The sequence below is a fragment of the Hakea prostrata genome, chromosome 4 (assembly GCF_041222555.1).
Source record: "Hakea prostrata isolate BN-2017 chromosome 4, UWA_Hpros_2, whole genome shotgun sequence".
NCBI lineage: Eukaryota > Viridiplantae > Streptophyta > Magnoliopsida > Proteales > Proteaceae > Hakea > Hakea prostrata.
In genome coordinates this window covers 51,050,248-51,078,225 of record NC_142603.1, presented here as the reverse complement: position 1 = coordinate 51,078,225, position 27,978 = coordinate 51,050,248, and the positions used below count along the sequence as shown (strand labels likewise).

Below are 27,978 nucleotides of genomic sequence, written 5' to 3'. Positions count from 1 at the left end.
CTTCCATTAAGTTTTACCGAGAAAGCGGCTGAGGATATGAGGGCCTTGACTAGGGCACACTAATGGTTGTCAAACCCCCATTGTTGAATCAATTTGGTTAAAACTCCCCATTCCACTCGGTCATAAGCCTTGGACATATCCAATTTTAAGGCCACAAAGCAAGTTTTTGCCAAAGGTCAAGGTGAGATTGGTAAAGAAGTTGTTGACAAAGGAATGAAGTTCACTGTAGATTATGGTCCAGAGGAGGGAACAATCCTTCAACAAAATTAGGATCTAAAGGATTTTAAGAAGTAAAAAGATCTTTCATGAAATTGGCAAAGGCTATTGCAATTTCCAAGTTACTCCTTAAAGTTTGACCATCATGTATCAGAGTTTGAATTTTCTCTTTGACAATAGTGAATTTTAGATGCTAATTGATAATACATAGTATTTCTGACCTCAATCAAAGATGAATTTTTCTATGGATTTTTGAAACCAGAACTGCTCCTCAGCCCACGATGCCCATTGGAAGGTGTGAATTTGTTTGAAGAATTAAATCCATGTTCAGATGATTGGTAGCCTATAGGACATCAATTTCACAAGATATCTAATGAAAAAGATTGTCAATATTCCCAAATACCGACCGGTTCCAGTTTGAAGAAATTTGGAGAGATTTTTCAGCTCGATATGGAGTTCAGTGTCATCATCCTTAACCCAAGCCTGTTTGATATAATATTTTAAGAAATCGGGGTGATGATACCATGCATTTTGAAAATGAAACAGTTTCTTGCTAGAGAGGAGAGTTTGTTCATGACAAACAAGCAATGTATTGTGATCAAAGCCAATCTTAGGTAGGATCTTAAGTGATGCATTGGGGTAGAGAGAAATTCAAGATGAATAGGCAAAAACATGGTATATCTTTTCTTTTATTAGATGAGGTGGTTGTTGCATATTAGACCATGTAAAGGGATTCCCCGATCCCAAAAGCTGTTGCAAAGAAAATCAAGAAATGATTCTAGAGAGAAGAGGGAAGGATGGGGATGCTTTATAAGAGACTTCCAATTTGTCATTGAATTTTAGGACTTCATTAAAATCCCCTACTAGGATGAAAGGGTGATGGAGAGTCTCAATGAAGAAGTGAAGGTGCTCCCAAAACAAAAAAAATTTAGCATAATTAAGTAGGTGGGGAATGGAGGAAAATAATTGCCCACTGGGTACCACTAGAAGAGAAAAGAACAACAATGAAGGATTTGTGGGTATAAAAGGTTGAAATTGTTATATCGATAAGGTTCTTGAGTATGCAAAAACCACCTTTAAGCCCTTCTTCCTATAGCTGTTGGAGAAGGCTACAGGTTTAGAGTTTACTTGAATATTCGGTTTAGAATTTTAGTTTGCCCTATTATGGATAACCCACACAAACACCACTACAACAAAATTGAATCATGGATAAATTCTCCTATTGTCAAGGAGTCCTAACAAGTTGAAGGATAAGTTTTACCCTAAATGCAGCTCTTGTAAAACTCCACCTCTATGGTCGTGTTTGATCCATTCTTACGCACAAATCTACCTCAACCTCAGATCTACTCAATACTTAGTTAATAAATTACTCAATACTTTGCATATTAGTTTAGTTTTTTTCCAAGGACGAAAAGATGTCTGACAAACATCCGGCTTTGGCGCCAACTGCCATTAAGAATATATTTTTTTTAACCACGTGGCAAAGCACCGGCCTGAGATATCTAATGCAATGTATGTGTCTGCCTGAATACACGCATATCTCATTTGAGTACACTTTCAAAGAATCAGTTCTACCTAAAAACAGAGGTAAGAATTTTAAATAATCACTCGTCACCGGAGAAAAGAACATCCAAAACATCACTATCGAGCAGATTGAATAGAGTATTAGAGTCCACTCTTGGCTATTCCTTTTCACACCAACTGTCTGAATTTTTCCGGATAAAACTGTCGGTAGAAGATTATGCTCTTAATATCGTTTTCTGCACCGGGCACGGCTTTATCTCCAAACTCCAACGGGTCGGTGTCTGACTCGTCTTTTGCTTTGGCCATGGCTGGTTGGTTGGTTGGTTGGTTAGAGCAGTTATGACAGTTGGTAGTGACATATCGGAGAAAGGGCACCTGTCTGAATGCATGTCCCGACAATTCTGTTGGGATCCGGTCCGTTGAGATCCATCATCCATGTAAGATCGAATCGAGATTAATCCATTATTTATTTGTTAAAAAAATGCCTCACTTCACCGTCCACTTTGACCATAGGCTTGAACTTTGACTAAAACCTTAGAATGCAGATTTGCATGTCTCATGTGAGCTCCTCTCAGTGGCCCAGTGCCTTTCTTTCTTTCTTTCTTTCTTTCCTTCCGCTACTAACGCAACTGGTCCAATTGCAAAAGTTTTACTAGAAGATACGGAAAACCGTTGGATCGTCACCGTCTTATACGTGTCAGCAGAAACTAATCCATTGAATTGAATCTCTACGTACTAGGAAACTTCGCTGCTAGCACCATCTTCCGATCTTAGAGGTCTATTTAAGAGACCCATTAACCTGCGTTTTCCATCTACGACAGACAAACAAATTTGTAAGATTATCCATTCTAAGATTTCCAATCTCTCAATACCCAGTCCTTCGTTTCCTCCAACATCTCATAATCATTAGTCCTTTTGCAATTTTCCGGCGAATTTCCATGGCTTCCGATACTGTTAGCACCGCTCTTTTCACCAAACCTGCTGCCCAACTTAGCAGAGCCTATGTTACTTTCTTGGCAGGTAATGGTGACTACATTAAAGGCGCTGTGGGTCTGGCCAAGGGCCTTAGGAAGGTGAACAGCGCTTATCCGCTCGTGGTGGCTGTGTTGCCTGACGTTCCCGCAGAGCATCGCCAGATCCTGGAGTCTCAGGGCTGCATCGTCAGAGAGATCGAGCCAGTCTATCCACCTGAGAACCAAACCCAATTCGCCATGGCTTATTACGTCATCAACTACTCCAAACTCCGCATCTGGCAGGTACGTACGACCCAAGTTTAATTTCGAGTCTCAATTCTTTCTGAATCTTTCATGCTCTGTTGTACCACCAGTGTCAGAGTTTCATCAATTCAATGTAAATGTTTCACGTTTTGAGCAGTTCGAGGAGTATACGAAGATGGTATACCTGGACGCAGACATTCAAGTATTTGAGAACATTGATCACCTCTTCGATCTTCAAAATGGCTACTTCTACGCAGTGATGGACTGTTTCTGTGAGAAGACATGGAGTCACACTCCACAGTACAAGATCGGTTACTGCCAGCAGTGCCCAGATAAGGTTAAGTGGCCTGCCGAGATGGGCTCACCACCTGCCCTCTACTTCAACGCCGGCATGTTCGTGTTCGAGCCCAGCCTCTCCACCTGCGATGATCTCTTGAAGACTGTCAAGGTCACTCCACCTACCACTTTTGCAGAGCAAGACTTCCTGAACATGTTTTTCAAGGACATCTATATGCCCATTCCTCCAGTATACAATCTGGTTTTGGCCATGCTATGGCGTCACCCAGAGAATATCGAATTGGAGAAGGCCAAAGTCATCCATTATTGTGCTGCGGTGAGTTTCTTCAACTTCAAAGATTATATAATATATTTAACTAGCTAGCTTATTGTCCCTGGTTTCGATTAATCTGGGTCTTCTATGGACATGATCAACAGGGATCAAAACCCTGGAGGTACACTGGGAAGGAAGAGAACATGGACAGAGATGATATAAAGAAACTGGTGAAGAAGTGGTGGGACATTTACAACGACGAAACTCTGGATTATGGGACGTCACCGGCAAAAGGAAAGGCCCTGCAGCCGTTCGCGGCGGCACTGTCGGAGGCTGGCGCGGTAAACTACATTAAGGCGCCGTCGGCTGCTTAGAGCAGGGACATCTCGATTTTAAACAGTATGGCCTGATTAATTAAGCAAATTGTTCAGTGGAATTGTATATGAAGATGTATTTCTTTTATTATTTTTTGGGAATTAATTGTGTAAAAATATGTAATGGTTACTCAAGTTTAACAGCTAAATATAACAGTTTGGATTTCTATGTATTTATTTGACCATTTATTCATATAGTTTGGGATTTTGATTCAAATTTGGAAGCTTTTTTACACTACCAATCCAAATATTGGCACGCATTTGGATCTCGGAGATTCTCTTGCTTTCCTTGGTAGCAAGATCTCTACCATGATATAAGTTGGGATATCATTTTGAAGAATTTAAGATTTCCTACATCCATTCAAGATGGTCATTAATTGTTTATTTCTCAAACTTTCTCAAACAAATCAGTAACAATAAAACAATTTGAATATGGACCGATATTGATAAACCAAATCGGTCCATTGTTTTTTCAGTTTTGTAAATAAAATAAAAAATATAATAATACATATTCTAAACCTAAACCGACGTCGTTAATTCATCTTTGTCAGAAAAGATTGCGATCAAGACGGCATGATGAAATTAAGCAACATATACTACATTGTTATGCTTGTGATTTCATCATTAGTTCCCTAGATCTTTGGCATAATCATTCATAGTGTCGTCTTGGTCGCAATCATTTGCAAGAGAAGACAACACTAGGTTTAGGTTTTCTATCAAGATGAAAGAATAGAAGATGTTGGGTTAAGGTTTGTAATTTATTATTATTATATTTTATTTTATTGAGTAAATATCACTTACCTCCCCTCTTAGTTGATAAATAGCACTTAGCTTACACCCCTCTTACTTTAATAATATCACTTACCTCCCCTCTTACCTAGCAAACATATCAAACACCTCCCCTCTGTTAACTTTTTTAGTTAAATTTAACTTTTACCATTAAATATTGTTCTAAACACCTAAAATACCCTTGCTTGAAAACATTTTTTTTAGTTTAAACCTTAAATTATCGTAATCTCCTGAGCAGTTAAAATACTAAATTACCTTCAATTAAAATAATTTTTAAAAACCAAAACACAATAGTTAAAATTTAAATTATCTTTAGTTATTAAAAGCCCAACATACCCTTTTGATAATTCAGTATTGAAACTGCATTTTGATATCAAGCAGTTCGTGTTTTTTTAGTTGTTTGATAAAAAAAAAAAAAAAAAAAAAAAAAAAAGAAGAAGGTATGTATGTTGGGGTTTTAATAATTAAAGATAATTTGAGTTTTAAGCATGCTATTTTGGTTTTTAACAATTATTTTAATTGAGAATAATTTAGTATTTTAGCTGCTAGGGTGATTAAGGTAATTTAGGGTTTAAATTAAAAAAAAATGTTTTAAGCCAAGGGTATTTTAGGGTTTTAGAACAATATTTAACGGTAAAAGTTAAATTTAATCGAGAAAATTAACAGAGGGGAGGTGTTTGATATGTTTGCTAGGTAAGAGGGGAGGTAAGTGATATTATCCAAGTAAGAGGGGGTGTAAGTGCTATTTGTCCAGTTAAGAGGGGTGGTAAGTGATATTTACCTTATTTTATTTTAAAAACTTAAAAAACAATGGACCAGTTTGGTTTAACATATCAGTCTATATTCAGACCGTTTTCATTGTTACTGATTTGTTTGAGAAATAAACACAATTAAAAGCCATTCACCCCCGACACGTTGACTGCCATCCAGAGCGGCCACTGGATGGCCGCAGAAGATTAAAGTCCAAGTTTCACCCCATTTAAGTGGACTACCACAATCCTTTCTTCTTCCACAAATGATTCTTGGATCTGGTATAAAACTAAACATGGTAGTTTCAATGTTAAATCAGCCTACTACCAATGTATGGCAATGGCAGACTCCCATGGTAATGTTGCATCATCCTCAACTATATCTTCATGCTGGAATAAGATTTGGAATATGGATACCCTCTAAAAAATTAAACATTTTTTGTGGTGCTCCTCTCATGAAGCATTGGCTATTGGTAATTCTTTATTTAGTAGAAGTAGTTCCCAAACTCCCCTTTGTTTAATTTGTGGTGTTGGTTATGAAACTGTGAGTCATACTTTATTTTTCTGTGACCATGCTAAGGAATGTTGGTGTTTATCCCCCCTTCAGATTGATATATCAAACTTTTTAGGTGTTTCACTTTTTGATTGGATGGATTTTATTGCTCATCATTTTAAAGATGTAGATGATAAATATACAGTGGATCAAATTTGGAGTGCTATGGTTTGGTGTATTTGGAAGTTCAGAAATGCGTCCTTATTTAGGCACATAAAACCTTCGATTATCCATACTATACACTTTTATCACTCTTTGTTTGCAGAGATCCAACTCCATGTCTTTACTAATCCTTGTTTGGATCCGAGCCATGCTACAATAAATCTAGATATGGGAGAAGGTACTTACTTTTTTCAACTGTATGTTGACAGTTCGTGGGAGAAAAACTCTTCTTCAGGAGGGAGAGGCTGTTTAATTTGGGATTCAACGGGAGTTTTCTTGGCTGCACAATGCAAGTTTAGTTCAGCCCAATCTGCTTTGATGATGGAATTGGAGGTCATTTGTGATGGTTTTTTTCTAGCATCTTCTCTAGGAGTTTCTGCAATCCAAGTAAATTCGGATTGCCACTGCGATTTTAGCTTTGCAGGACTCTTCTATCTCTTTAGATTGGTTATATATGGGTCTTGTATATGAGATTAAACTCCTTACTATCAGGTTTACTGGTGTTCATTTTCAATTTATTCCTAGGCATCTTAATAGTTTTGAGGACTATTTAGCCCGTGGGGTGCATCTGTTTCAGTTATCTAGGGTGTGGTGGGGTATCCCTTTGTTTGTAATTAACTTTTCTTTTCTCTCTGTGGGGTCTCTTTCTAAAGACCTCTTCATCTAATGAAATTTTCTAGTTTTTGACCAAATATAAAAAGTAGACTACCACGTACCACCAATACAAGATTTTTCTCTTTTATATTTCTTTTGAAACAGACTTATAACGGACTACAAGGGCCGAACCTATTGACTTTTATTATTTCGTAATAAAGTTGACTTTATAATACAAACACAAGGTGATTCTGACTTCGAAAATTTTATTTTATTTTTTATCAATTAAATAAAAAAGAACTTCCACATGAAACAACGACTCAATCGAAATGAGACAAATACGAACACTAATAAGTAAATTAAGAATTCGAATTTTCTTTAGACTGGAGTTTCCTATATATGCTCTATGATTCGCCTTCATCATATAATCTCATGAATCATGCATGCCACAATCGCCTCAACCATAGGAACTAAAGATTTCGAATAACATCTTAGATTCTACTCCTCCAAGAAAAATCATTAATTTCTCAATAATTAGACGTGGAAGCAACTTGTGATGTTAAAAAAAAAATGCTATATAAAGGGGTAATGGTTGTCTTGAAGACTTGAACCAATCACTCATAGTCATCGATCATTCATAGGAGTTGAAAAACCAAATTATGATTGGGCTCTTCACCATGCCATTATGGCTTTTATTCCTTCTAGCTCTCCTTCCTTTGCTTCTTATTCTCAAGAACAAACAAGTGAGGAGAAGGAACCTTCCTCCTGGCCCTGGTAAGCTTCCCATTATAGGTAACTTGCACCAATTTGGCGCACTTCCTCATCGCTCTTTACAGCAACTCTCTAAGCAATATGGTCCAATCATGCATTTGGTACTTGGGCGCATACCTACAATAATCGTCTCATCTGCTGAAATTGCAAGTGAGATCATGAAGTCTCATGATATTGATTGTTGCAGTAGGCCTGACTTGTCAGGGCCAAGGAGGCTTTCGTACAACTTCTCTGACATTGCTTTTGGGCCTTACAATGAGTACTGGAGGGAGATGAAGAAGCTCTGTGTACTCGAGCTTTTCAATGTGAAGAGGGTGCAATCTTATAACCCCATTAGAGAAGCATGTGTTGCTTCCATGATTAACTCAATCTCCAAATCTGCTTTAACTCCTGTTAATCTCAGCGAGAGGCTTTATGCCCTCACTGATGAGATAACTTGTAGGGTTGCTTTTGGTAAGAGTTACAAGGGGAGAGACTTTGACAATGGACGCTTTTCAGAAGCTGTACATGATGCCGCAGCTATGTTGGGTAGCTTCTCCGGGACAGATTTTTTCCCTCATGTAGGGTGGATCGTGGACAGACTCACTGGCCTCAACCGAAAGTGTGAGGAGATATTCCATGAATTCGATCATTTCTACCAACACCTGATTGATGAACACCTCAAAACCAAGAAGAATGAATCCGAACAAGAAGACATCATTGATGTCTTGCTCAGTGTAGGAAAGGATCATACAGGTGCAAGTGGTCTTACTCATGATCAAATCAAAGGACTCCTCATGGTAATTAGCCCACTTGCTAACTAAATGTCTCTAATACTTTTTTTTCTTGGATGGGTACACTTAATTAATTACCATCTGATTTTGGATTTCTTTGAATTGTTCTTGACGAAATTATTTTTTCTTCTCAGAACATATTTTTAGGTGGGGTAGACACTGCAGTTGTTACAATGGAGTGGGCAATGACAGAGCTTGCCAAGAACCCTGATGTGATGAAGAAAGTACAAGATGAGATTAGGACCACCGTTGGAAACAAAGGAAAAGTTGCTGAAGCAGATATTGATAAACTTCAATTCTTTAAACTGGTGATAAAGGAGACTCTGAGATTGCATATTCCTGCTCCTCTAGTGGTCCCACGAGAAGTCATAAACCATTTTACCATTGATGGATATGATATTCACCCAAAAACAAGGATTCTAGTGAATGCTTGGGCCATAGGGAGAGATCCAAAATATTGGGTGGAACCAGAAGAATTTATGCCAGAGAGGTTCATGAATAGCACGGTTGATTATAAGGGGGCACATTTCACACTGTTGCCCTTTGGAGCAGGTAGGAGAATGTGTCCTGGGATGAACATGGGTCTTTCTAATGTTGAGCTTGCACTTGCAAATCTTCTCTATGCCTTTGATTGGGGCCTTCCTGATGGGATGAAGATGGAAGATATAAACGTGGAAGACCAAGCAGGTGTCGTTGCTCGTAAGAAAATTCCTCTTTGTCTCATTCCTATTAAGAAGGTGATGGACCCTTAGAAGCAAGTCAATTCCTATTTGCATGATTTGAACTCATAAGGATCACTTTTATTCCCCTTCCCTTCCATTGTTGTTCTTGTTTACATTGGTTTTCATTGTTGTTCCTTAGTTGGAGACAGATTTCACAAATTCTAGAGTTGTGTGAGATCTACTGTGAGAGTGGGAGCAAAGATGGGTGGAGAGCTAGCCCCACCTGGGTAGAGAGGATCTGGACTCTGCATCCTCCTAAGGGCTTATGCGAATGTGATGTCAACGCCCTTGATTCGCATGTTGTGTATCTAGCTTAAATTAACAAATAAACCAAAATTTGTAACTTTCATATTAATATTTATCTTTAAAATTGGAATTTGAATCATTATTTCCTTCAATTTAGAATAAGATTTGTAATTTGTGTGTTTGCTGAATGGAGCAAATCCACTTCAGCTTCCATTCTGTAGCTTAGAATTTATATTGCGAGTATTCAAAAGAGGATGTGCTAACTGCAGCTGATGAGTACTGATATCTTGTTGATCGTTACCTACTCCACAATGTTATACATTGGCACGCTTACATTATTATCTTGGAATGGGAATTTTGATGATCAAACGAAAGCTGTTTTGTCTTGGTCAATTCAGCCCAAGAAACTGGGAAACTGAGTTCAGGAGAATCAAATAAAAGGTATCTAGAGCATCATTGATGGGAAGAACAAATAGATATTTGGATAGACTCTAAGAGCTGGGAAAAATTGGCTCTTACAGGAATACTATTACATGCTTTCCTCCAAGGCTCAACTTTGTGAGATTGGAATTTATGCAGCTCAGTCCAACTGTTGCTTTGTCATTGATATTTATTGGGCAATACCCCTAAGGAAAGTAGGGGTTGTGGGGCTTGACACATTGGTCGGTGAATTATAGTTGTTGCCCGAGGTCGAGGCATCAAAATATTTCCTTCAATTTAGAAAGCGAAATCCTACAAGATTCTGGAGCAAAATTTAACTTCTTAGCCTAGAATAAACAACTTAAATTGAAGCTCGCCCCATGAATCCAAAGGTCATTATCATAAGGTGAATCATATAAATAACCCATTGCTAAACAAGGCCAATGTACGTAGCTGAATCACCTTTGCTCATTGTGATTTTGTTTTCTAGTTCTATGTTTTAGTAGAGCCACTTGAGTGTTGCAACTACTGACTTGATCATTAGAGACAGCTTCCCAACCACTGTGGTCGACCTGTGTTTGAATTTTTTTTGCAGGTTTCCATCGATTGAGTTATTTTCAAATGCATCATAAAGCATTCTTAATTTCTGTGAGTAGGAACTAGACACAATTTACCATTTCGACCATGGTGGGAGAAATTTCGATTATAAAATGAAGTCAATGTAAATGAAAAGATCATTTCCATTTCTGATGGATAAAAATTCTATTAGTTGACACTCCCTAAGTATATGTAGTATTCCCAACCCCTAGTATAAAGTTACCTATTCCAAAAAGAAGGAAAAAAAAAACCTTGCTCTAGGGGCTTTGGGCAGTGGGCTGCATTAGGGTTATGCATCCAAATCCAGGTGTTAAATCCCGATTGGAGACCCATTATAATAAGGATTATCAAGATTTTTAAAGAATATTTAATTTCTTTATCAGACTAATTAATAAAAGATTAACTCGTTCATGCACAAGCAGCACACCCATTTACCAAGAAAAACGTTCAAGCACAGCCGGAAAAGTGGAGTTTCTTCCACGTGGCATAACAGCGTCGTCGACTCGTCGTAACGTATAATCTAACAGCAAAAGGGGGAAGATTCCTAAAACTGTCGTTTTGTAACTGTCTACTGAAGACGCTCCAACGACACCGGGCAACCGTCTTATCTTCAAAGGTCGGTGTCGTTCTTTTCTTTTTTTGGGTCAAAATGTCTGGCTGATTCTTACTTTGAAGTTTGAAGTCTTTTTAGGGTTAGGGTAGTTACGACTGTTGGCTCCAGGTAGAAAATATGTGTAGGGACGTTAATCCAGGTAGGCCAAACGGTTGAATCCGGATTAGATCAGATTGGTTGTTGCCTGGTTGGCTAGTAGGTTTGAAAAAAAAAAAATGGTTTTGTCGGGTTGAACCATCCCAAAATTCATTGCCGTGATAATTCCTGTTTTTTTCAAGAAAAAAGAATTGGTCCCTTTTCTCAATTCTCTTTCTCAAAGTCATGGGCCCATGCGATCGACTTCTAGCATCTGAGCCTAAATCAGAAGTTTCTTAGTGGATACCAAAATCACAGTCGGATCGTCAATGTCTCCTACGTCTCGGTTACCGCCAGCAGTGCCCAGATAAGGTTAAGTGGCCCGCCGAGATGGGCTCACCACCTGCCCTTATCTACTTCAACGCCGGCATGTTCGTGTTCGAGCCCAGCCTGATCTCCACCTGCGATGATCTCTTGAAGACTGTCAAGGTCACTCCACCTACACAACTTTTGCAGAGCAAGACTTCCTGAACATGTTTTTCAAGGACATCTATATGCCCATTCCTCCAGTATACAATCTGGTTTTGGCCATGCTATGGCGTCACCAAGAGAATATCGAATTGGAGAAGGCCAAAGTCATCCATTACTGTGCTGCGGTAAGTCTTTTAAAAATTGTGTACGTGTGACTCGATCATCAGCCAGAGATACTGTCATGGATCCAATATTAATTGGTTATTGTATGAATATGATGAACAGGAATATAATCGAAGCCCCGGAGGTACACGGGTGAGGAATAGAACATGGACAGAGATGATATATATATATATATATAAAGATGCTGGTGAAGAAGAAGTGGTGCGACATTTACGACGACGAAGCTTTGGATTACAGGAAGCCGGCAGAAGTTGAGCCCCGGCACGGCAGCCTCTTGTCGCGGCGTTGTAAGGCCCCCATCGGCTGCTTAGAGTAGGGGTACCATGGATGGTACTAATTAATAAGATGGGCATGACTAGTTCATGGCCGAAGTAGCCATATTACTCATTGGATGATTTTTTTTTTTTTTTTTTTTGGTAGATGTAAAAATTACTCAGATTGATATCCAAATACAGTTTCGACTTATATTTATTTACTTGAACATCGTTCTTTGGTATTTAAATTTGATGCAAATGAAGTGGATACTGTATTTAAATTTGATCGCTCGAGTAGTGTGTGTGATATGGCGTTGCTCTTCCAAGAAACGACCAATTTATTTTTGCTTTTCAAAATCCTGTTGACCGTATAAATTGGAAGTGTAATGAAGACTCTAGTACATGCGTGCAACAAGATCTCGAAACCTTTGAGGACATTTATGATGAAATCGTTAAGCTACATTTCAGTAATAATATTGTCCTACTCTTTGGAGAAACGATCAATTTGAGTCTTACGTTTCAAAAACCTATTGACTGTATAAATTGCAGAGTGTAATGAAAACTCCCGTACATGGGTGCAACAAGAATTGGGAACTTGTGAGGACATTTGTGATGAATTCTTTGACAATTACAAAGGCAATTGAGAGATTTAGAAAACCTTAGATTTTTTAGGATTTTGAGCCAGTGGTGGCAGCTGATTTTCAGCAAGGGGCAGGTGGGGGCAGTGGTCACTGGTCGAGGAAAAGGGGGTGTGGTGATATCCAGCAGTAGTGAGTTGTTTCTTGTAAAGTGTAGGAAGAAAATGGTTCACCCACATAAGAGTTGCACATGGGGAGGGGATAAATGGGTTAATACCCCTTTAAGGGCATTAGGGTTTCAATTTTAAATTTTAATTTAATAAACTGAGTGAGGCTACCTATATCAGTGGAACCAATAATTTTGGAATTGCCTCATGAATGATTTTTATTTCACTTAAGTCGGGTGAAGTGGGCCATCAGTATAAGATTCTTTCTTTTATACTTCTTTTGTTCCGGAACAGATGATTTTATATAAAATGGATGGACATATATTACATATGAAATTAAGGGGCAAACCCATTGGTTTTTATTATTTCTTAATAAAGTTGACTTTTTTTTACAACAGATAGTGATTTGACCAAGAAAATTTTAATGTTTTTTTATTTATTAAATAAAGGTTAAGTGTAGCTAATGGACATGTGAATAGGTTAGCTAAACTGCTTTGAATATTTGCCGTCAAATTTGTTAAATTAAATCTAAATCATCAATAATATTCCTATTTTTTTCTCTTATTATTTAGGATTAGTTAAGTTTAACCTAATATCACCAGTTGTTGATTCTCGTTGGCAGTAACATCTCTTTCTTCTTCCTCGGTTTCTTCTCTAATATTGTTCTTCTATAGGTTAACACTTTCTTTTTCCTGAGTTTCAGGGCCAATGGAAAAGGAGAAGGAACAGAGGAAGAGACAGAGAAGGAACATAGGAAGAAGAAATTTAGCCGTCACATTAACCACCAGCAAAATTTTTTTTTTTTTTTTAATTTTTTATTTAACTGGTGATAGAAGGTTATCTTAATTAATACATAAATATTAGGAGAAAAAATAAGAATTTTATCGAATGATTCAAATTTAGTCAACGGATCTAACGGTAGAAATTTAGAATCATTCAGTTAATATATTCACACGTCCCTTCAGCTACCCGGCCCTTCCCTTAAATAAAAAAGAAGTTCCAAATGAAAGATTGACCCAAAAGAATTAGACAAATATGCACATGGATAAGTAAATTAAGAATTCGAATCTATTGAGCGTTGGGATTCCCTATGTTCTATCACTCGCCCTTCATCATATAATGCATGAAGCGTATGCCACAATCGTTTGTGGCGCCGGAACCATAGGAACTAAAGATTTCGAAAGACATAGGATTGGGATTTCTTATGCTATATCATTCGCCGTTCATCACATAATCCCATGAATTATGCCACAATCGCCGAACCATAATAACTAAAGTAAGGTCTTGGATTCCCAAAAAAAATCATTAATTTCTCAATAATTAGACGTGGAAGCAACATGTGATGTAAAAAATAAAAAATAAATAAGCTATATAAAGGGGTATATGGATCATACTTAGGAGCTGAAAAACCAAATTATGATTGGGCTTTTCACCATGCCATTATGGCTTTTATTCCTTCTAGCGCTCCTTCCTCTGCTTCTTATTCTCAAGAACAAACAAGTGAAGAGAAGGAATAACCTTCCTCCTGGTCCTAGTAAGCTTCCCATCATAGGTAACTTGCACCAACTTGGTGCGCTTCCTCATCGCTCTCTACAGCAACTCTCAAAGCAATATGGTCCAATCATGCATTTGGTACTTGGGCGCATGCCTACAATAATCGTCTCATCTGCTGAAATTGCAAGTGAGGTCATGAAGTCTCATGATACTGATTGTTGCAGTAGGCCTGACTTGTCAGGGCCTAGGAGGCTTTCGTACAACTTCTCTGACATTGTTTTCGGGCCTTACAATGAGTACTGGAGGGAGATGAAGAAGCTCTGTGTACAAGAGCTCTTCAGTGTGAAGAGGGTGCAATCTTATAATCCCATTAGAGAAGCGTGTGTTGCTTCCATGATTAACTCAATCTCCAAATCTGCTTTAACTCCTGTTAATCTCAGCAAGACGCTTTATGCCCTCACTGATGAGATAACTTGTAGGGTTGCTTTTGGTAAGAGTTACAATGGAAGAGACTTTGACAACGGACGCTTTTCAGAAGCTGTACATGATGCCATGGCTATGTTGGGTAGCTTCTTCTGGGACAGATTTTTCCCTCGTGTAGGGTGGATCATGGACAGACTCACTGGCCTTAACCGGAAGTGTGAGGAGATATTCCATGAATTCGATCATTTCTACCAACACCTGATTGATGAACACCTCAAAAGAAAGAAGACTGAGTCCGACCAAGAAGACATCATTGATGTCTTGCTCAGTGTAGGAAAGGATCATACAATTGCAGGTGGTCTTACTCATGATCACATCAAAGGAGTCCTCATGGTAATTAGGCCACATGCTAGCTAAATGTCTCTAATACTTTCTCTCCTTGCATGGGCACGCTTAATTAATTACCATTTGATTTTGGATTTCTTTGAATTGTTCTTCATGAAAGTATTTTTCTTCTCAGAACATATTTTTAGGTGGGGTAGACACTGCGGCTGTTACAATGGAGTGGGCAATGACAGAGCTTGCCAAGAACCCCGATGTGATGAAGAAAGTACAAGATGAGATCAGGACAGCGGTTGGATACAAAGGGAAGGTTGCTGAAGCAGATATTGATAAGCTTCAATTCTTTAAAATGGTGATAAAGGAGACTCTGAGATTGCATATTCCCGTTCCTTTAGTGGTCCCACGAGAAGTCATAAACCATTTTACCATTGATGGATATGATATTCACCCAAAAACAAGGATCCTAGTGAATGCTTGGGCCATAGGGAGAGATCCGAAATATTGGGTGGAACCAGAAGAATTCAGGCCAGAGAGGTTCATGAATAGCACGGTTGATTATAAGGGGGCACATTTTACACTGGTGCCCTTTGGAGCAGGTAGGAGAATATGTCCTGGGATGACCATGGGTATTTCTAATATTGAGCTTGCACTTGCAAATCTTCTCTATGCCTTTGATTGGGGCCTTCCTGATGGGATGAAGACGGAAGATATAAATGTGGAAGACCAAGCAGGTCTCGTTGCTCGTAAGAAAATTCCTCTTTATCTCATTCCTATTAAGAAGGTGATGGACCCTTAGAAGAAAGACGATTCTTATTTGCATGATTTGAACCCATAAGCATCACTTTTATTCCCCTTCCCTTCCATCATTGTTCCTATTTACATTGGTTTTCATTATTGTTCCTTAGTTTGAGACAGATTTCACAGATTCTAGATAGCTAGCTAGCTACTCGGCTTCTCTCCCATTAGCTTTAGGCCATTGGATTTGATCGGATCCACTACACTCTGCGTACGTGAGTGCACATCATCTACGCCCAACTACCCGTCCTCCCGTCCCTCCACCTTCACACATGGGCCTGCCATGTTGTGTGAGATCTACTGTGAGAGTGGGAGCAAAGATGGGTGGACAGCTAGCCCCTCCTAGGTGGAGAGGATCTGGTCTCTGCGTCCTCCTAAGGGCTTATGAGAATGTGATGTCAACGCCCTTGATTTGCATGTTGTGTTTCTAGCTTACAAATAAACCAAAATTTGTAACTTTCATCAATATTTATCTTTAAAAATGGATTTGAATCATTATTTCCCTTAATTTACATTTCAAAGGTCAATCATCACTTACCAAATCATTTATTTTTCTTCATCACATTGGAAAACGTACCATATAGCAAGTAGTTACCTTCAATATTGTCTACCCAAAAAAACACCATCAATGTTGTTATATGTATTCCTTATTGTATGATTCTTGCCCACCCTTGATATTCTGACCGAAGCAACAGAAGCATAGTGTCATGCTATTATATACCTCATCACAACTTGGATATATCATGTTCTTATCACAACTTGGATATATCATTTTCTTTGTGATACCACCTCTGTCACGACCCCAGTTTTCACAGGCTTGGTGGGGCCCACATTATGGACATTTAACTAGGGCATGTGACAGTTCCTTTCTTTATCAACCTGTTTATAACTACTAAAACAAAATATTAAATTAAACATTCTCAATAACAAAACAAACAACCTGTTTGATAGTTTGACTCATAAAATATGTATATAGTCTAAAGTCCTGTTATGTTTATATTTGACCTTTCAATAGTGTCTAGTTCAGTACATACAGTCTCAAAGGAATATATACATCTAAAGTCCAGTTAAGCAATACATCAGTTGCAACAAAAATAAAAAGGTTTCCATCTTCAATTTTAAAGGTACTGTTAGGTGGTAGCACCCTTACTTTTATCACATATCTGAGAACTTGTCACAAATTTATTTGTAAGTCCTTCAAATTCATTGTTGTTGAATCGACCTAGCTCGGACACCAACGTTTGGTACTTGACCAATGCACCAAAAGCTCCAAAGGTAGCTCACACTTTGGGGTAAGTAGCCCTCTCTAAGTGATTGCACTCTGCTCCCTCAATTTTTTTTTTGTATTTTTTTTTTGGACAGTAGGTAGCCTTTTCTTAGTAGCCCTTTCCGAGGTTCAACAACAAAATTTGGAGCTGGCTTAGGGCAAACTTGTATTGGGTCATGTGTCTTATAATACAGATATTCAAAGCACATGCACAAATAAAGGGCAGAACTTGAAGCTCTGACATACCAGAAAACTAGGCTTGTCTGTGTTTGTGGCCTAGACGGACATCTTACTTTCGGTGCAGATGGAGAAGATGAAGTTGTCAGTGCCCGAGGGAGAGGAAGAGGGGGACATGGTTTTATTTATGGTGCTAGAGAGATAGAACTCCAACTTCAATGTCGAAGAATCTTAGAGTGACAAAATCATTTACTGTCCCACATGGAAGAAGTTCGTCTGACTCAACATTTGTAACGTGCTTCTTGCAAGATGCGTGGAGGCATAAATGGTCAAGGCTTAGCAATTGTTGTTGTTGGACACACAAATGCTAGGAATTCTACTCTAGTTAGTGTGCTCTTTCAGACAATGATTTATATAGTGATGACAGGGTATTTGTGACAGTGGATCATTGGTTTCGAAATGTAATTCTTTCTTCAGGGAGGAAAGTGCTTCTTGATGATACAACCGGGTTTAACTCAGATTCATCTATCCAATTAGTGGAAGCATTTCATGCTACCTTAGAGAAAGTGGTGGAAGCAGACCTTTTAGTGCATGTACTTGACTCGACTGCAGTCAATTTGGATGAGGAACAGTTAATTGTACTTGAAATACTGCAGCAAATAGGGGTCTCTGAGGAAAAGCTTCAAAATATGATTGAAGTTTGGAATAAGGTAAATCTCTTATAGAAGAAAACTAGTGTTGATGGAACTTTGTGTGACCTATCTAGTTTATGAGAGGGGATGAGGATGAGGTAGCATCTGAGCTGTCACCTTATGAGCTCAACGATGAGGAAGATGGTGCATTTGATCTGTCATCTATTGGAGTTCACAAGCTTTGGGTGATGGACAAGATGATGGCTTGGAGAATTTGGAGATTTAGGATGAGCAACAAAGGGAGTCCTCTAAAGCCTAGAAAACCATGTTTATTCCTTTCTTTGATACCAAATGTTAGGTACTTACCAATGCACTAAAAGTTTAGAATATAAGCTAATGGAATGAGCTGAGTCAAGCTTTTTAACTTATCCCACACTACGCTGGCCCAATCTAGCATCCATACATCGAATTAGGCCCCATTAGGCACATTATAAGATCAATGTTAGTTAAATCCCAAAACCTTTTATAGAACAATGGTGGCAAACCATCGGGATCAGGAGCTTTCAAGGCTCCCATAGACATCAAAGTGATGAGTGAAAGAATAGATCGGACGTATAATATAGATTCGGTGAACCGTGGTCAGGTCGGAAGGATTGAAGAATGAACCGGAGCATCAATGGCGTGTGTTGAGAGAAATCCAGAACCTATTCTCAACAACTCGGGAAAGGTGAGATTCCGTGGAATAAGGATCTTCATCCCTACAGACTCAGGGACCGAATAAGGAAGGAATCCAAATTGAATAGGAAAGCGGAATCGGAATCTTACAGGATTCCCAAGCAAAATCTGACTTCATGTTTTTCTTCAGAAAAAGAGTTGGTCCCTTTTCTCAATTCTCTTTCTCAAAGCCATGGGCCCATGCGATCGACTTACTAGTATCTGAGAGCCTAATTCAGAAGTTTCTTACTGGTTGCCAAAATATATCACAGTCGGATCGTCAATGTCTCCGGCCTACGTCTCGGTTACTGCCAGCAGTGCCCAGATAGGGTTAAGTGGCTAGTTCGCCGAGATGGGCTCACCACCTGCCCTTATCTACTTCAACGCCGGCATGTTCGTGTTCAATGCCAGCCTCTCCACCTGCGATGATCTCTTGAAGACTGTCAAGGTCACTCCACCTACACCACTTTTGCAGAGCAAGACTTCCTGAACATGTTTTTCAAGGACATCTATATGCCCATTCCTCCAGTATACAATCTGGTTTTGGCCATGCTATGGTGTCACCCAGAGAATATCGAATTGGACAAGGCCAAAGTCATCCATTACTGTGCTGCGGTAAGTCTTTTAAAAATTGTGTACGTGTGACTCGATCATCAGCTAGAGATACTGTCATGGATCCAATATTAATTGGTTATTGTATGAATATGATGAACAGGAATATAATCGAAGCCCCGGAGGTACACGGGTGAGGAAGAGAACATGGACAGAGATGATGATATATATATAAAGATGCTGGTGAAGAAGAAGTGGTGCGACATTTACGACGACGAAGCTTTGGATTACAGGAAGCCGGCAGAAGTTGAGCCCCGGCACGGCAGCCTCTTGTTGCGGCGTTGTAAGGCCCCCATCGGCTGCTTAGAGTAGGGGTACCATGGATGGTACTAATTAATAAGATGGGCATGACTAGTTCATGGCCGAAGTAGCCATATTACTCATTGGATGATTTTTTTTTTTGGTAGATGTAAAAATTACTCAGATTGATATCCAAATACAGTTTCGACTTATATCCATTTACTTGAACATTGTTCTTTGGTACGTTCAAATTTGATGCAAATGAAGTGGATATCAATAGAGAAACTAGCAAGTAATCTGTTTCGGATAAATCTGCAATCAAGCAAGGAACAACATATACATCACGATTTTTAAATTCTTCATCAAAACGTTCTCTTTGATTTATCTCTCCAAAGAAGATTACTTAAATGGATCTTGCTTGAGTAGTGTGTAACATATATGGTCTTGCTCTTCCAAGAAATGTCAATTTTAATCTTGCTTTTCAAAAATCTGTTGACCGTATAAATTGGAAGTGTAATGAAGACTCTAGTACATGCGTGCAACTAGATTTTGAAATCTATGAGGACATTTATGATGAAGTTTTTAAGCTTCATTTAGGGCCTGTTTGGTTACATGAGTCTGGAGATTTCAAATCTATGGAGTCATAATTTATAAAATTAAGTGTTTGGTTGTGGAATTAAATCTGTGGATTCATCCTAAAAAACTATTTGATGGACGTGATTTTTGTGAATGTGCAAATGTATAGCTTTTTTGAAATCTCTGGATTTCACCCTTTACCCATAAATCTACAGATTCACGTTTTTAGTGTAAAAAGATGAATCTCTAGACTTCATGAATCTAGAGATTTTTACAACCAAACGGGTATAATTCTCAGATTCATGAATCCAGAGATTTCAAGATTCACGTAACCAAACAGGCCCTTAAGTAATAACATTGTCCTACTCTTCCGAGAAACGATCAATAATGAGTCTTACATTTCAAAATCTCATTGTATAAATTGCGAGTGTAATGAAAGCTCCAGTACATGTGTGCAACAAAATTTGAAAACTTGTGAGGACACTTGTGATGATGTCTTTGACAATTACAAAGACAATCAACAAGATTTAAAAAACCTTTGATTTTTTAGGATTTTGATTTGTTTTGTTTTATTTTAGGGTTTTGAGCCAGTGGTGGTAGGTGATTTTCGGCCAAGGGAATGTGAGGCAGGAGCCACTGGCAGAAGGAGGGGGTGTGATGGTTTCCAGTGCTAGGTAAGCTGTTTTAATTTTAAAATTTAAAATTAATAAACAGAGTGAAGGCTATCAATGGAACGAATATTTTTGGAATTGGGTCATGAGTAATTTTTTTCTCTTAACGGGGTGTCTAGAGTTTCACCCCATTTAAGTAGGTCACCAGTACAAAATTCTTTCTTTTATATTTCTTTTAGAAGAAATGATTTTATATATAGGGGATGAACATATTATATATGCCACCTATAAGTGCTGAAACAAATTGACTTTTATTATTTCTTAATAAATTTGACTTTTTATTCCAAACCAAAGGTGATTGTGAGCTAGAAAATTTTAATGTTTTTTTCATCAATTAAATAAAGAAGAAGTTACAAATTAAACATCTTACCAACCGAAAGAATGTGACAAATACAACAAGTAAATTAAGAAAAGAATTTGAATCTTGTTAGGATTGGGATTTCCAATCTATCATTCGCCCTTCATCATATAAACTCATGAATCATGCCACAGTGATGCCTCAACCATGGAAACAAATATTTCGAATAATATCTTAGATTCTACTCCAAAAAAAATCATTAATTTATCAATGATTAGACATGGAAGCAGCAACATGTGATTTAAAAAATAAAAAATGAAAATGCTATATAAAGGGGTGTATGCTGGTCTATTGAATACTTGAACCAATCACTCAAAGCCATCGATCATACATAGGAGTTGAAAAACCAAATTATGATTGGGCTTTTCACCATGCCATTATGGCTTTTATTCCTTCCAGCGCTCCTTCCTCTGCTTCTTATTCTCAAGAACAAACAAGTGAAAAGAAGGAATAAACTTCCTCCGGGCCCTGGTAAGCTTCCCATCATAGGTAACTTGCACCAACTTGGTGCGCTTCCTCATCGCTCTCTACAACAACTCTCAAAGCAATATGGTCCAATCATGCATTTGGTACTTGGGCGCATGCCCACAATAATCGTCTCATCGGCTGAAATTGCAAGTGAGGTCATGAAGTCTCATGATACTGATTGTTGCAGTAGGCCTTACTTGTCAGGGCCTAGGAGGCTTTCGTACAACTTTTCTGACATTGTTTTCGGGCCTTACAATGAGTACTGGAGGGAGATGAAGAAGCTCTGTGTACAAGAGCTCTTCAGTGTGAAGAGGGTGCAATCTTATAATCCCATTAGAGAAGCGTGTGTTGCTTCCATGATTAACTCAATCTCCAAATCTGCTTTAACTCCTGTTAATCTCATTGAGACACTTTATGCCCTCACTGATGAGATAACTTGTAGGGTTGCTTTTGGTAAGAGTTACAAGGGAAGAGACTTTGACAACGGACGGTTTTCAGAAGCTATACATGATGCCGTAGCTATGTTGGGTAGCTTTTCCGGGACAGATTTTTTCCCTCATGTAGGGTGGATCATGGACAGACTCACTGGCCTCAACCGAAAGTGTGAGGAGATATTCCATGAATTCGATCATTTCTACCAACACCTGATTGATGAACACCTCAAAAGCAAGAAGAATGAATCCGAACAAGAAGACATCATTGATGTCTTGCTCAGTGTAGGAAAGGATCATACAGGTGCAGGTGGTCTCACTCATGATCAAATCAAAGGACTCCTCATGGTAATTAGGCCACCTGCTAGATAAATGTCTCTAATACTTTCTCTCCTTGCATCGGCGCGCTTAATTACCATCTGATTTTGAATTGTTCTTGACGAAATTATTTTTTCTTCTCAGAACATATTTTTAGGTGGGGTAGACACTGGAGCTGTTACAATGGAGTGGGCAATGACAGAGCTTGCCAAGAACCCTGATGTGATGAAAAAAGTACAAGATGAGATAAGGACCGCCGTTGGAAACAAAGGAAAAGTTGCTGAAGCAGATATTGATAAGCTTCAATTCTTTAAAATGGTGATAAAGGAGACTTTGAGATTGCATACTCCTGTTCCTCTAGTGGTCCCACGAGAAGTCATAAACCATTTTACCATTGATGGATATGATATTCACCCAAAAACAAGGATCCTAGTGAATGCTTGGGCCATAGGGAGAGATCCAAAATATTGGGTGGAACCAGAAGAATTCATGCCAGAGAGGTTCATGAATAGCACGGTCGATTATAAGGGGGCACATTTTACACTGTTGCCTTTTGGAGCAGGTAGGAGAATGTGTCCTGGGATGAACATGGGTCTTTCTATTGTTGAGCTTGCACTTGCAAATCTTCTCTATGCCTTTGATTGGGGCCTTCCTGATGGGATGAAGACGGAAGATATAAACGTGGAAGACCAAGCAGGTCTCATTGCTTATAAGAAAATTCCTCTTTACCTCGTTCCTATTAAGAAGGTGATGGACCCTTAGAAGAAAGATGATTCTTATTTGCATGATTTGAATCCCTAAGCATCATTTTTATTCCCTTCCCTTCCACTGTTGTTCTTGTTTACATTGGATTTCATTGTTGTTCCTTAGTTTGAGACAAATTTTGCAGATTCTAGATAGCTAGCTAGCTACTCGGCCTCTCTCCCATTAGCTTTAGGCCTTTGAATTTGATTGAATCCACTAGACTCTGCGTGAGTGCATCGTCTACACCCAATTGCTCGTCTTCCCATCCCTCCACCTTCACACATGGGCCTGCCCATGTTATGTGAGATCTATTATGAGAGTGGGAGCAAAGATGGGAGGACAGCCCTGCCTAGATGGAGAGGGTCTAGACTCTGCATCCTCCTAAGGGCTTATGAGAATGTGATGTCAATGCCCTTGATTTGCATGTTGTGTATCTAGCTTACAAATTAACAAACAAACCAATATTTGTAACTTTCATTAATATTTATCTTCAAAATGGGAATTTGAATCATTATTTCCTTCAATTTACATTTGAAAGGTCAATCATCACTTACCAAATCATTTTTTGTTTTTCATCACATTGAAAAACATACTATATAGCAAGTAGATACCTTCAATATTGTCTACCAAAGAAGAAAAAAAAACCTAAATGTTGTTATATGTATTCCTTATTGTATGATTCTTGCCCACCCTTGATATTCTTACCGAAGTGATAGAAACCTATGTCATGCTATTATATACCTTATCACAACTTGGATATATCATGTTCTTATCACTTCTTTATCATATGATCTTGCCTCAATTGGGGGTAAGTGATGTACAACCCTAAGACATGTCATGTTGGTGCAAGATATTGATGCATCAAACTCCTCAAAACATGGAAATTCCATAAGGCATTTCAAGTGCATACATGATATTGGTAATCTTTCTTCCTTCTTAACCATGGGTGTTGTCAAGATCTTTGGCTTTATTATTTCTGTTGGTCCATGGTCTATATAAGTTCTACAATCAGATAGATCTATTCACATCGAAGTTGGAACAGAGCTACACAATTTTCACCAAAATAGTAAGGAATACTGAAGATCCTTGTGTAAATGAACCAAAGAATGTCAACCTCAAGAACTTATATTTTCATAAGCAATCACTGCAATGAAGTTCTCTTTGAGATGTGTAATGAATTCACATGACTCAACTTTATTGATTACTCCTTTAATTATTTTCAGATTTAACTGGTAATCCATTTTCTTGACTTGGTATAAAGCATGTGCCTATTGTATCCGCATGATTTCTCAAACACTCTAGGTTTGTTAATCGTTTAAGGTAGTTTTAGGTAGTTTCAGGAGGTTGTAACCCATCCCTCTATGAATATCAGTGTAAGCTCATTTTTAGACACCAATCATCAATCAAATGACAATTTACACTTATCTTCTTATTCATTTATTTATTTATTTTTCATTTTTTAATCATAGTTTAGTTTTAGGTTTTGTTCTTCTTCTTCTTCTGTAGCCTTAGCATAGCAATGGTATAGGCTCACTTAGAAGGAATCCCACAAGTTTGTGTTGCCTTCTCCCAAAAGGCATCAAAGTCCTCAATACATTGAAACAGATAGAACTCACAAGAGCCTAATAATTCGCAATTCCCTTGGGTCAGTCACAAACTCTGGCATGCTAGTGCAAATCTAAGATGAAATTGGACAAACATTTTTTTGGCAGGCTCGGTGGGACGTCAGCCATAATGGTAACAACACGAATGGCGAGAATTGTAGAAAAGAAAAGAAAAAAATACTCTTTTCCTCCAGGAAGTGAATTAGGGCAGGGAGAGTAACAATGAAATAGGTCATCGACCCCTTAATGGCAATTTTGTTGAAGAGACATTTAGAACCCTATGTCAAGTCTTGGCTGAGTCACAATGCGATAGCCAGCATGCAACGCAGTTGTTTGAGAACATACTCTAGTGCATGAGGCTCCTCAGTCACGTGACTCACGTCTAGCGGATACTTGGCAACATCAAACAGGGTAGAGGCTCCAGGCATTGAAAGTTTGCCCAAGCTAGTGTATTTTGTACGAAAATCCTATGGCACAGTCTTCAAGGCCACCTCCACAGGTAAAAAATCCCCATGGCCTACCATAAGTGGCCATAGAAACAAATGCCATTCTTTTGGGGTAAATCAGGTTCCTGATTTGCAAAGTGTTGGAGACCACTATAACAGCTATCCTCCTTTCAACCCCTTTCAAAATAGATAGTAGACCCCATTGAAAGTGCCTGAAACAGACCCTTTGCCACCTAACAGTGACCCTTTTACACAAAGAGGAATCCTAGTGGAGAGGCAAGGAGACTGACCAAAGTTTTGGCCTTAACAGGGGCAACAGACATGCCCTATTGACCGAGAGAGAGTTATTCATTTAAACAAGACTAGATTAACCCTACGGATCGATAGGCCTATGATGAGGCCAGTTTATAGAAAGCTATACCCAAAATACTATAACCAGATAGCCCTAGGACGAAACTTCAAAGTCCTGGAGTTTACCAAGTTTTCTGGGGAGGACAACATGTCCATAGTAAACCATGTGGCGCGTTTTTTTGTGCAACATAAGCATGCTAGTTGAGATGAAATACTAAAGTTGAGATTGTTCCCCAATTCTCTGACTAGAACAACCTTCACTTGGTACTGTAACCTTCCAACCAACTCTATCTTCAGTTGGCAAAACATGGAGGACAAGTTCCAAGCCCAATTTAATGTGGCTGAGCCTCTGCTTCACAATCTTTACAAGTTTTCATTGATTGGCAGACTTGATTTTCATCGCACATCGATGGATATGGTGTGACAAGAAGTTCATCAAATGTGAAGCTTACAACCCCGGTTTTTCTACATTATCTAAGAAGGGGTAATTTCCTTTTTCAGTTTGGGAATGAGAATGACATGACAACAATTTGGCATCAAAGCCCCTTTTAAATTGGATTTGCGATTGTTATGTTTTTACATTGGAGTCGCATTTTAATGATCATAGGGAGGGCACAACTTTCATTAAAGTTAGTTTGGGTCCGTTTTACTAGATCCTCCAATGGAGTACTAGCATGAAAAGATTTTTATTATCGATTATGAAGATAGTGGGTCATTCAGTTACTCTAGACATGAGAACTCATGTGCTGTCATTAGGAAACTATGCTCGTGTCTTAGTTGAAGTGGACTTGGATGTAGAGAGGATAAAAGAGGCGCAGGTAGAAAACTATACTCTAAAGATGGTGGTAGTGTATGAGGATAGTTTGTTGAAATGCTTCTATTGTAAATGATTTGGACACCATGCCAATCAATGCAAGTCAATGAAAATTTCAGCTTCAGCAGAAGCACAGTCAGTTAGGTTGCTGGACCAAAAGAATAGGGAGGTAGACACAGGCAATTTGGAGGGGAGAGAGAGAGGATTCAGTTGAGGGAGATTTTATTTTAGGAAGGACTCTAGAGGCGGCGAACTTTGGCAATTTGGAGCAGAGAGAAGATTTTATTGTTGGAAACTTTAGTCTTGCGAGGACTTTACGGGTGGAGGTGTCAAAGGTTGAGACTCCTTTGATCTCTCAGTCTTTTGATGCTTAGATACCAGTAGACGACATCAGGTCCCACACACTAAGTGCAGCTTAGGAATATCTTCAATTTCAAATTCATATGTATGTAATTAAGAGAAGGATGTAGACCTCATTCCTCTAAGTACTTTCAAAATATGGATGGAGTGCCATACTCATTCGAATCTCATCACTCTAATGAGGATAGACTCATGGATGGGTCCCAACAGGGCCCACCTAAGGTAAAAGAGGTGAAATGGTTGTTCCACATCCAAGGGAGGAAAATGTGGGATCAACTTGATCAAGGGAGGTGATTAAACATTCTCTGCGACAAAGTCAATTTTTGAATGTGATCTAAGCAGATAAGGATAAGGATGTATGCCTTCACCTTTATAGTTCTCAATCTCAATATTCAGATGAGTTGTCACTCTCGTCCAAATCTCATCCTCTAGATGAAGATTGACTTGTGAATGCCGAATGGGTCCCACTTCGGGCCATCTCAGGTAAGGGTGAATTGGTAGTTCTACGTCCATCAAAGGAAAATGTGGAGATTAATTTCTCAAGGGAGGTAATTGCAAATTTCCAAGAATTAGGAACGAACTCCCTTTCTCAATTGGGCCCTGCAGCTAGGCCTGGAAGGACATGATTTTTGTTATACACACAAGTAAGGAAGAGGGATTTTTGTTCGTGGGCATGAAAATCGTCAGTCTTCACAACCCGTTCTAATGGATGGTGCTTATATTCAAAGCACCTTTGAGATTTTGGAGAGGGTGGATCGAGCACTAATGGAGAAGTCAAAGAAAGCTGGCAAGTCTTCTAACGCTTGCATTGAAGGTACCAATATACACTAACTTTCTATGAAGATTCATTTATGGAATGTAAGGGACATGAAAGAAGTTGGTAGTAGGCAATGCCCTTAGTCTCGACAACATTGTCAAGAACTCGTGAGCTTTGGGTGTATTGAGGCAATTGATGTTGTAGAGTTGAGTGTTTTTAGTTCCTTGTATTCCTTATTTTCTTTTATTATTAATTCTTGATAAAATTGACCTCTATCTAGGAGAAAGAAAGAAGAAGAAGAAAAGGTGATTTTGACCAATGAAATTTCTTGATAAAAAAAAAAAGTTCCCCATCAAGTGTGGAATGGCAGGGGAGCCAAGGGAAACCCTAAGGTGGAAATTTGCATGGAGGCGCTTGACTAGATCCAGCACAGTAGTAAGAAAATCAAGAGAGAACAGTTAGGCTAGGATGTAGGTGAAGTTCCCTCGGATGACCAAAGGAAAACTTATGCAGCTATGGTTTCGGGTGAGGCAGCCAATGAGGGTCAGGAAACTATGGTGGAGGATGATGAAGGCTTTGACAGTGATGGTTTCTATCCTGAAGGTGCGGATGCCTGGATCTCTGATGGAGGAGTGGAAGAACAGGGGGACAAGGAAGAAGACATATTTTGCCTTACGATCATGTTGTCAAAGGAAGATTGTGAAATCCCCTAAAAATTTGACCCTTTAACCCCTTGCATTCAGGACCGCGAACCCGGAGTACAAGTAAGTGACAACTCTGGACCAT

The 27,978-nt window shown here is 38.8% G+C and overlaps 2 protein-coding genes and 4 pseudogenes across 2 annotated transcripts; all 6 read left to right on the top strand.

The window, feature by feature from the left end:
* Positions 1-2,481: 2,481 nt before the first annotated feature.
* Positions 2,482-4,160, top strand: LOC149019438 (galactinol synthase 1-like). Its single transcript, XM_089151031.1, has 3 exons — positions 2,482-2,996; positions 3,115-3,570; positions 3,672-4,160. Exons 1-3 carry the CDS (start codon positions 2,679-2,681, stop codon positions 3,879-3,881), a joined length of 984 nt encoding a protein of 327 aa, XP_089007157.1. The 5' UTR covers positions 2,482-2,678; the 3' UTR covers positions 3,882-4,160.
* Positions 4,161-7,351: 3,191 nt separating this feature from the next.
* LOC149019437 (cytochrome P450 71B37-like) lies at positions 7,352-9,364 on the top strand. Its single transcript, XM_089151030.1, has 2 exons — positions 7,352-8,278; positions 8,407-9,364. The coding sequence occupies exons 1-2, from the start codon at positions 7,388-7,390 to the stop codon at positions 9,022-9,024; spliced, it is 1,509 nt and encodes a 502-aa protein (XP_089007156.1). The 5' UTR covers positions 7,352-7,387; the 3' UTR covers positions 9,025-9,364.
* A 4,650-nt stretch (positions 9,365-14,014) lies between these two features.
* Positions 14,015-15,653, top strand: LOC149019436 (cytochrome P450 71B37 pseudogene; annotated as a pseudogene).
* Positions 15,654-15,972: 319 nt separating this feature from the next.
* Positions 15,973-18,086, top strand: LOC149019435 (GTP-binding protein At3g49725, chloroplastic pseudogene; annotated as a pseudogene).
* Positions 18,087-18,794: 708 nt separating this feature from the next.
* Positions 18,795-19,366, top strand: LOC149019434 (galactinol synthase 1 pseudogene; annotated as a pseudogene).
* A 1,886-nt stretch (positions 19,367-21,252) lies between these two features.
* On the top strand, positions 21,253-22,878 carry LOC149019433 (cytochrome P450 71B37 pseudogene; annotated as a pseudogene).
* The last annotated feature ends 5,100 nt before the right edge of the window (positions 22,879-27,978 follow it).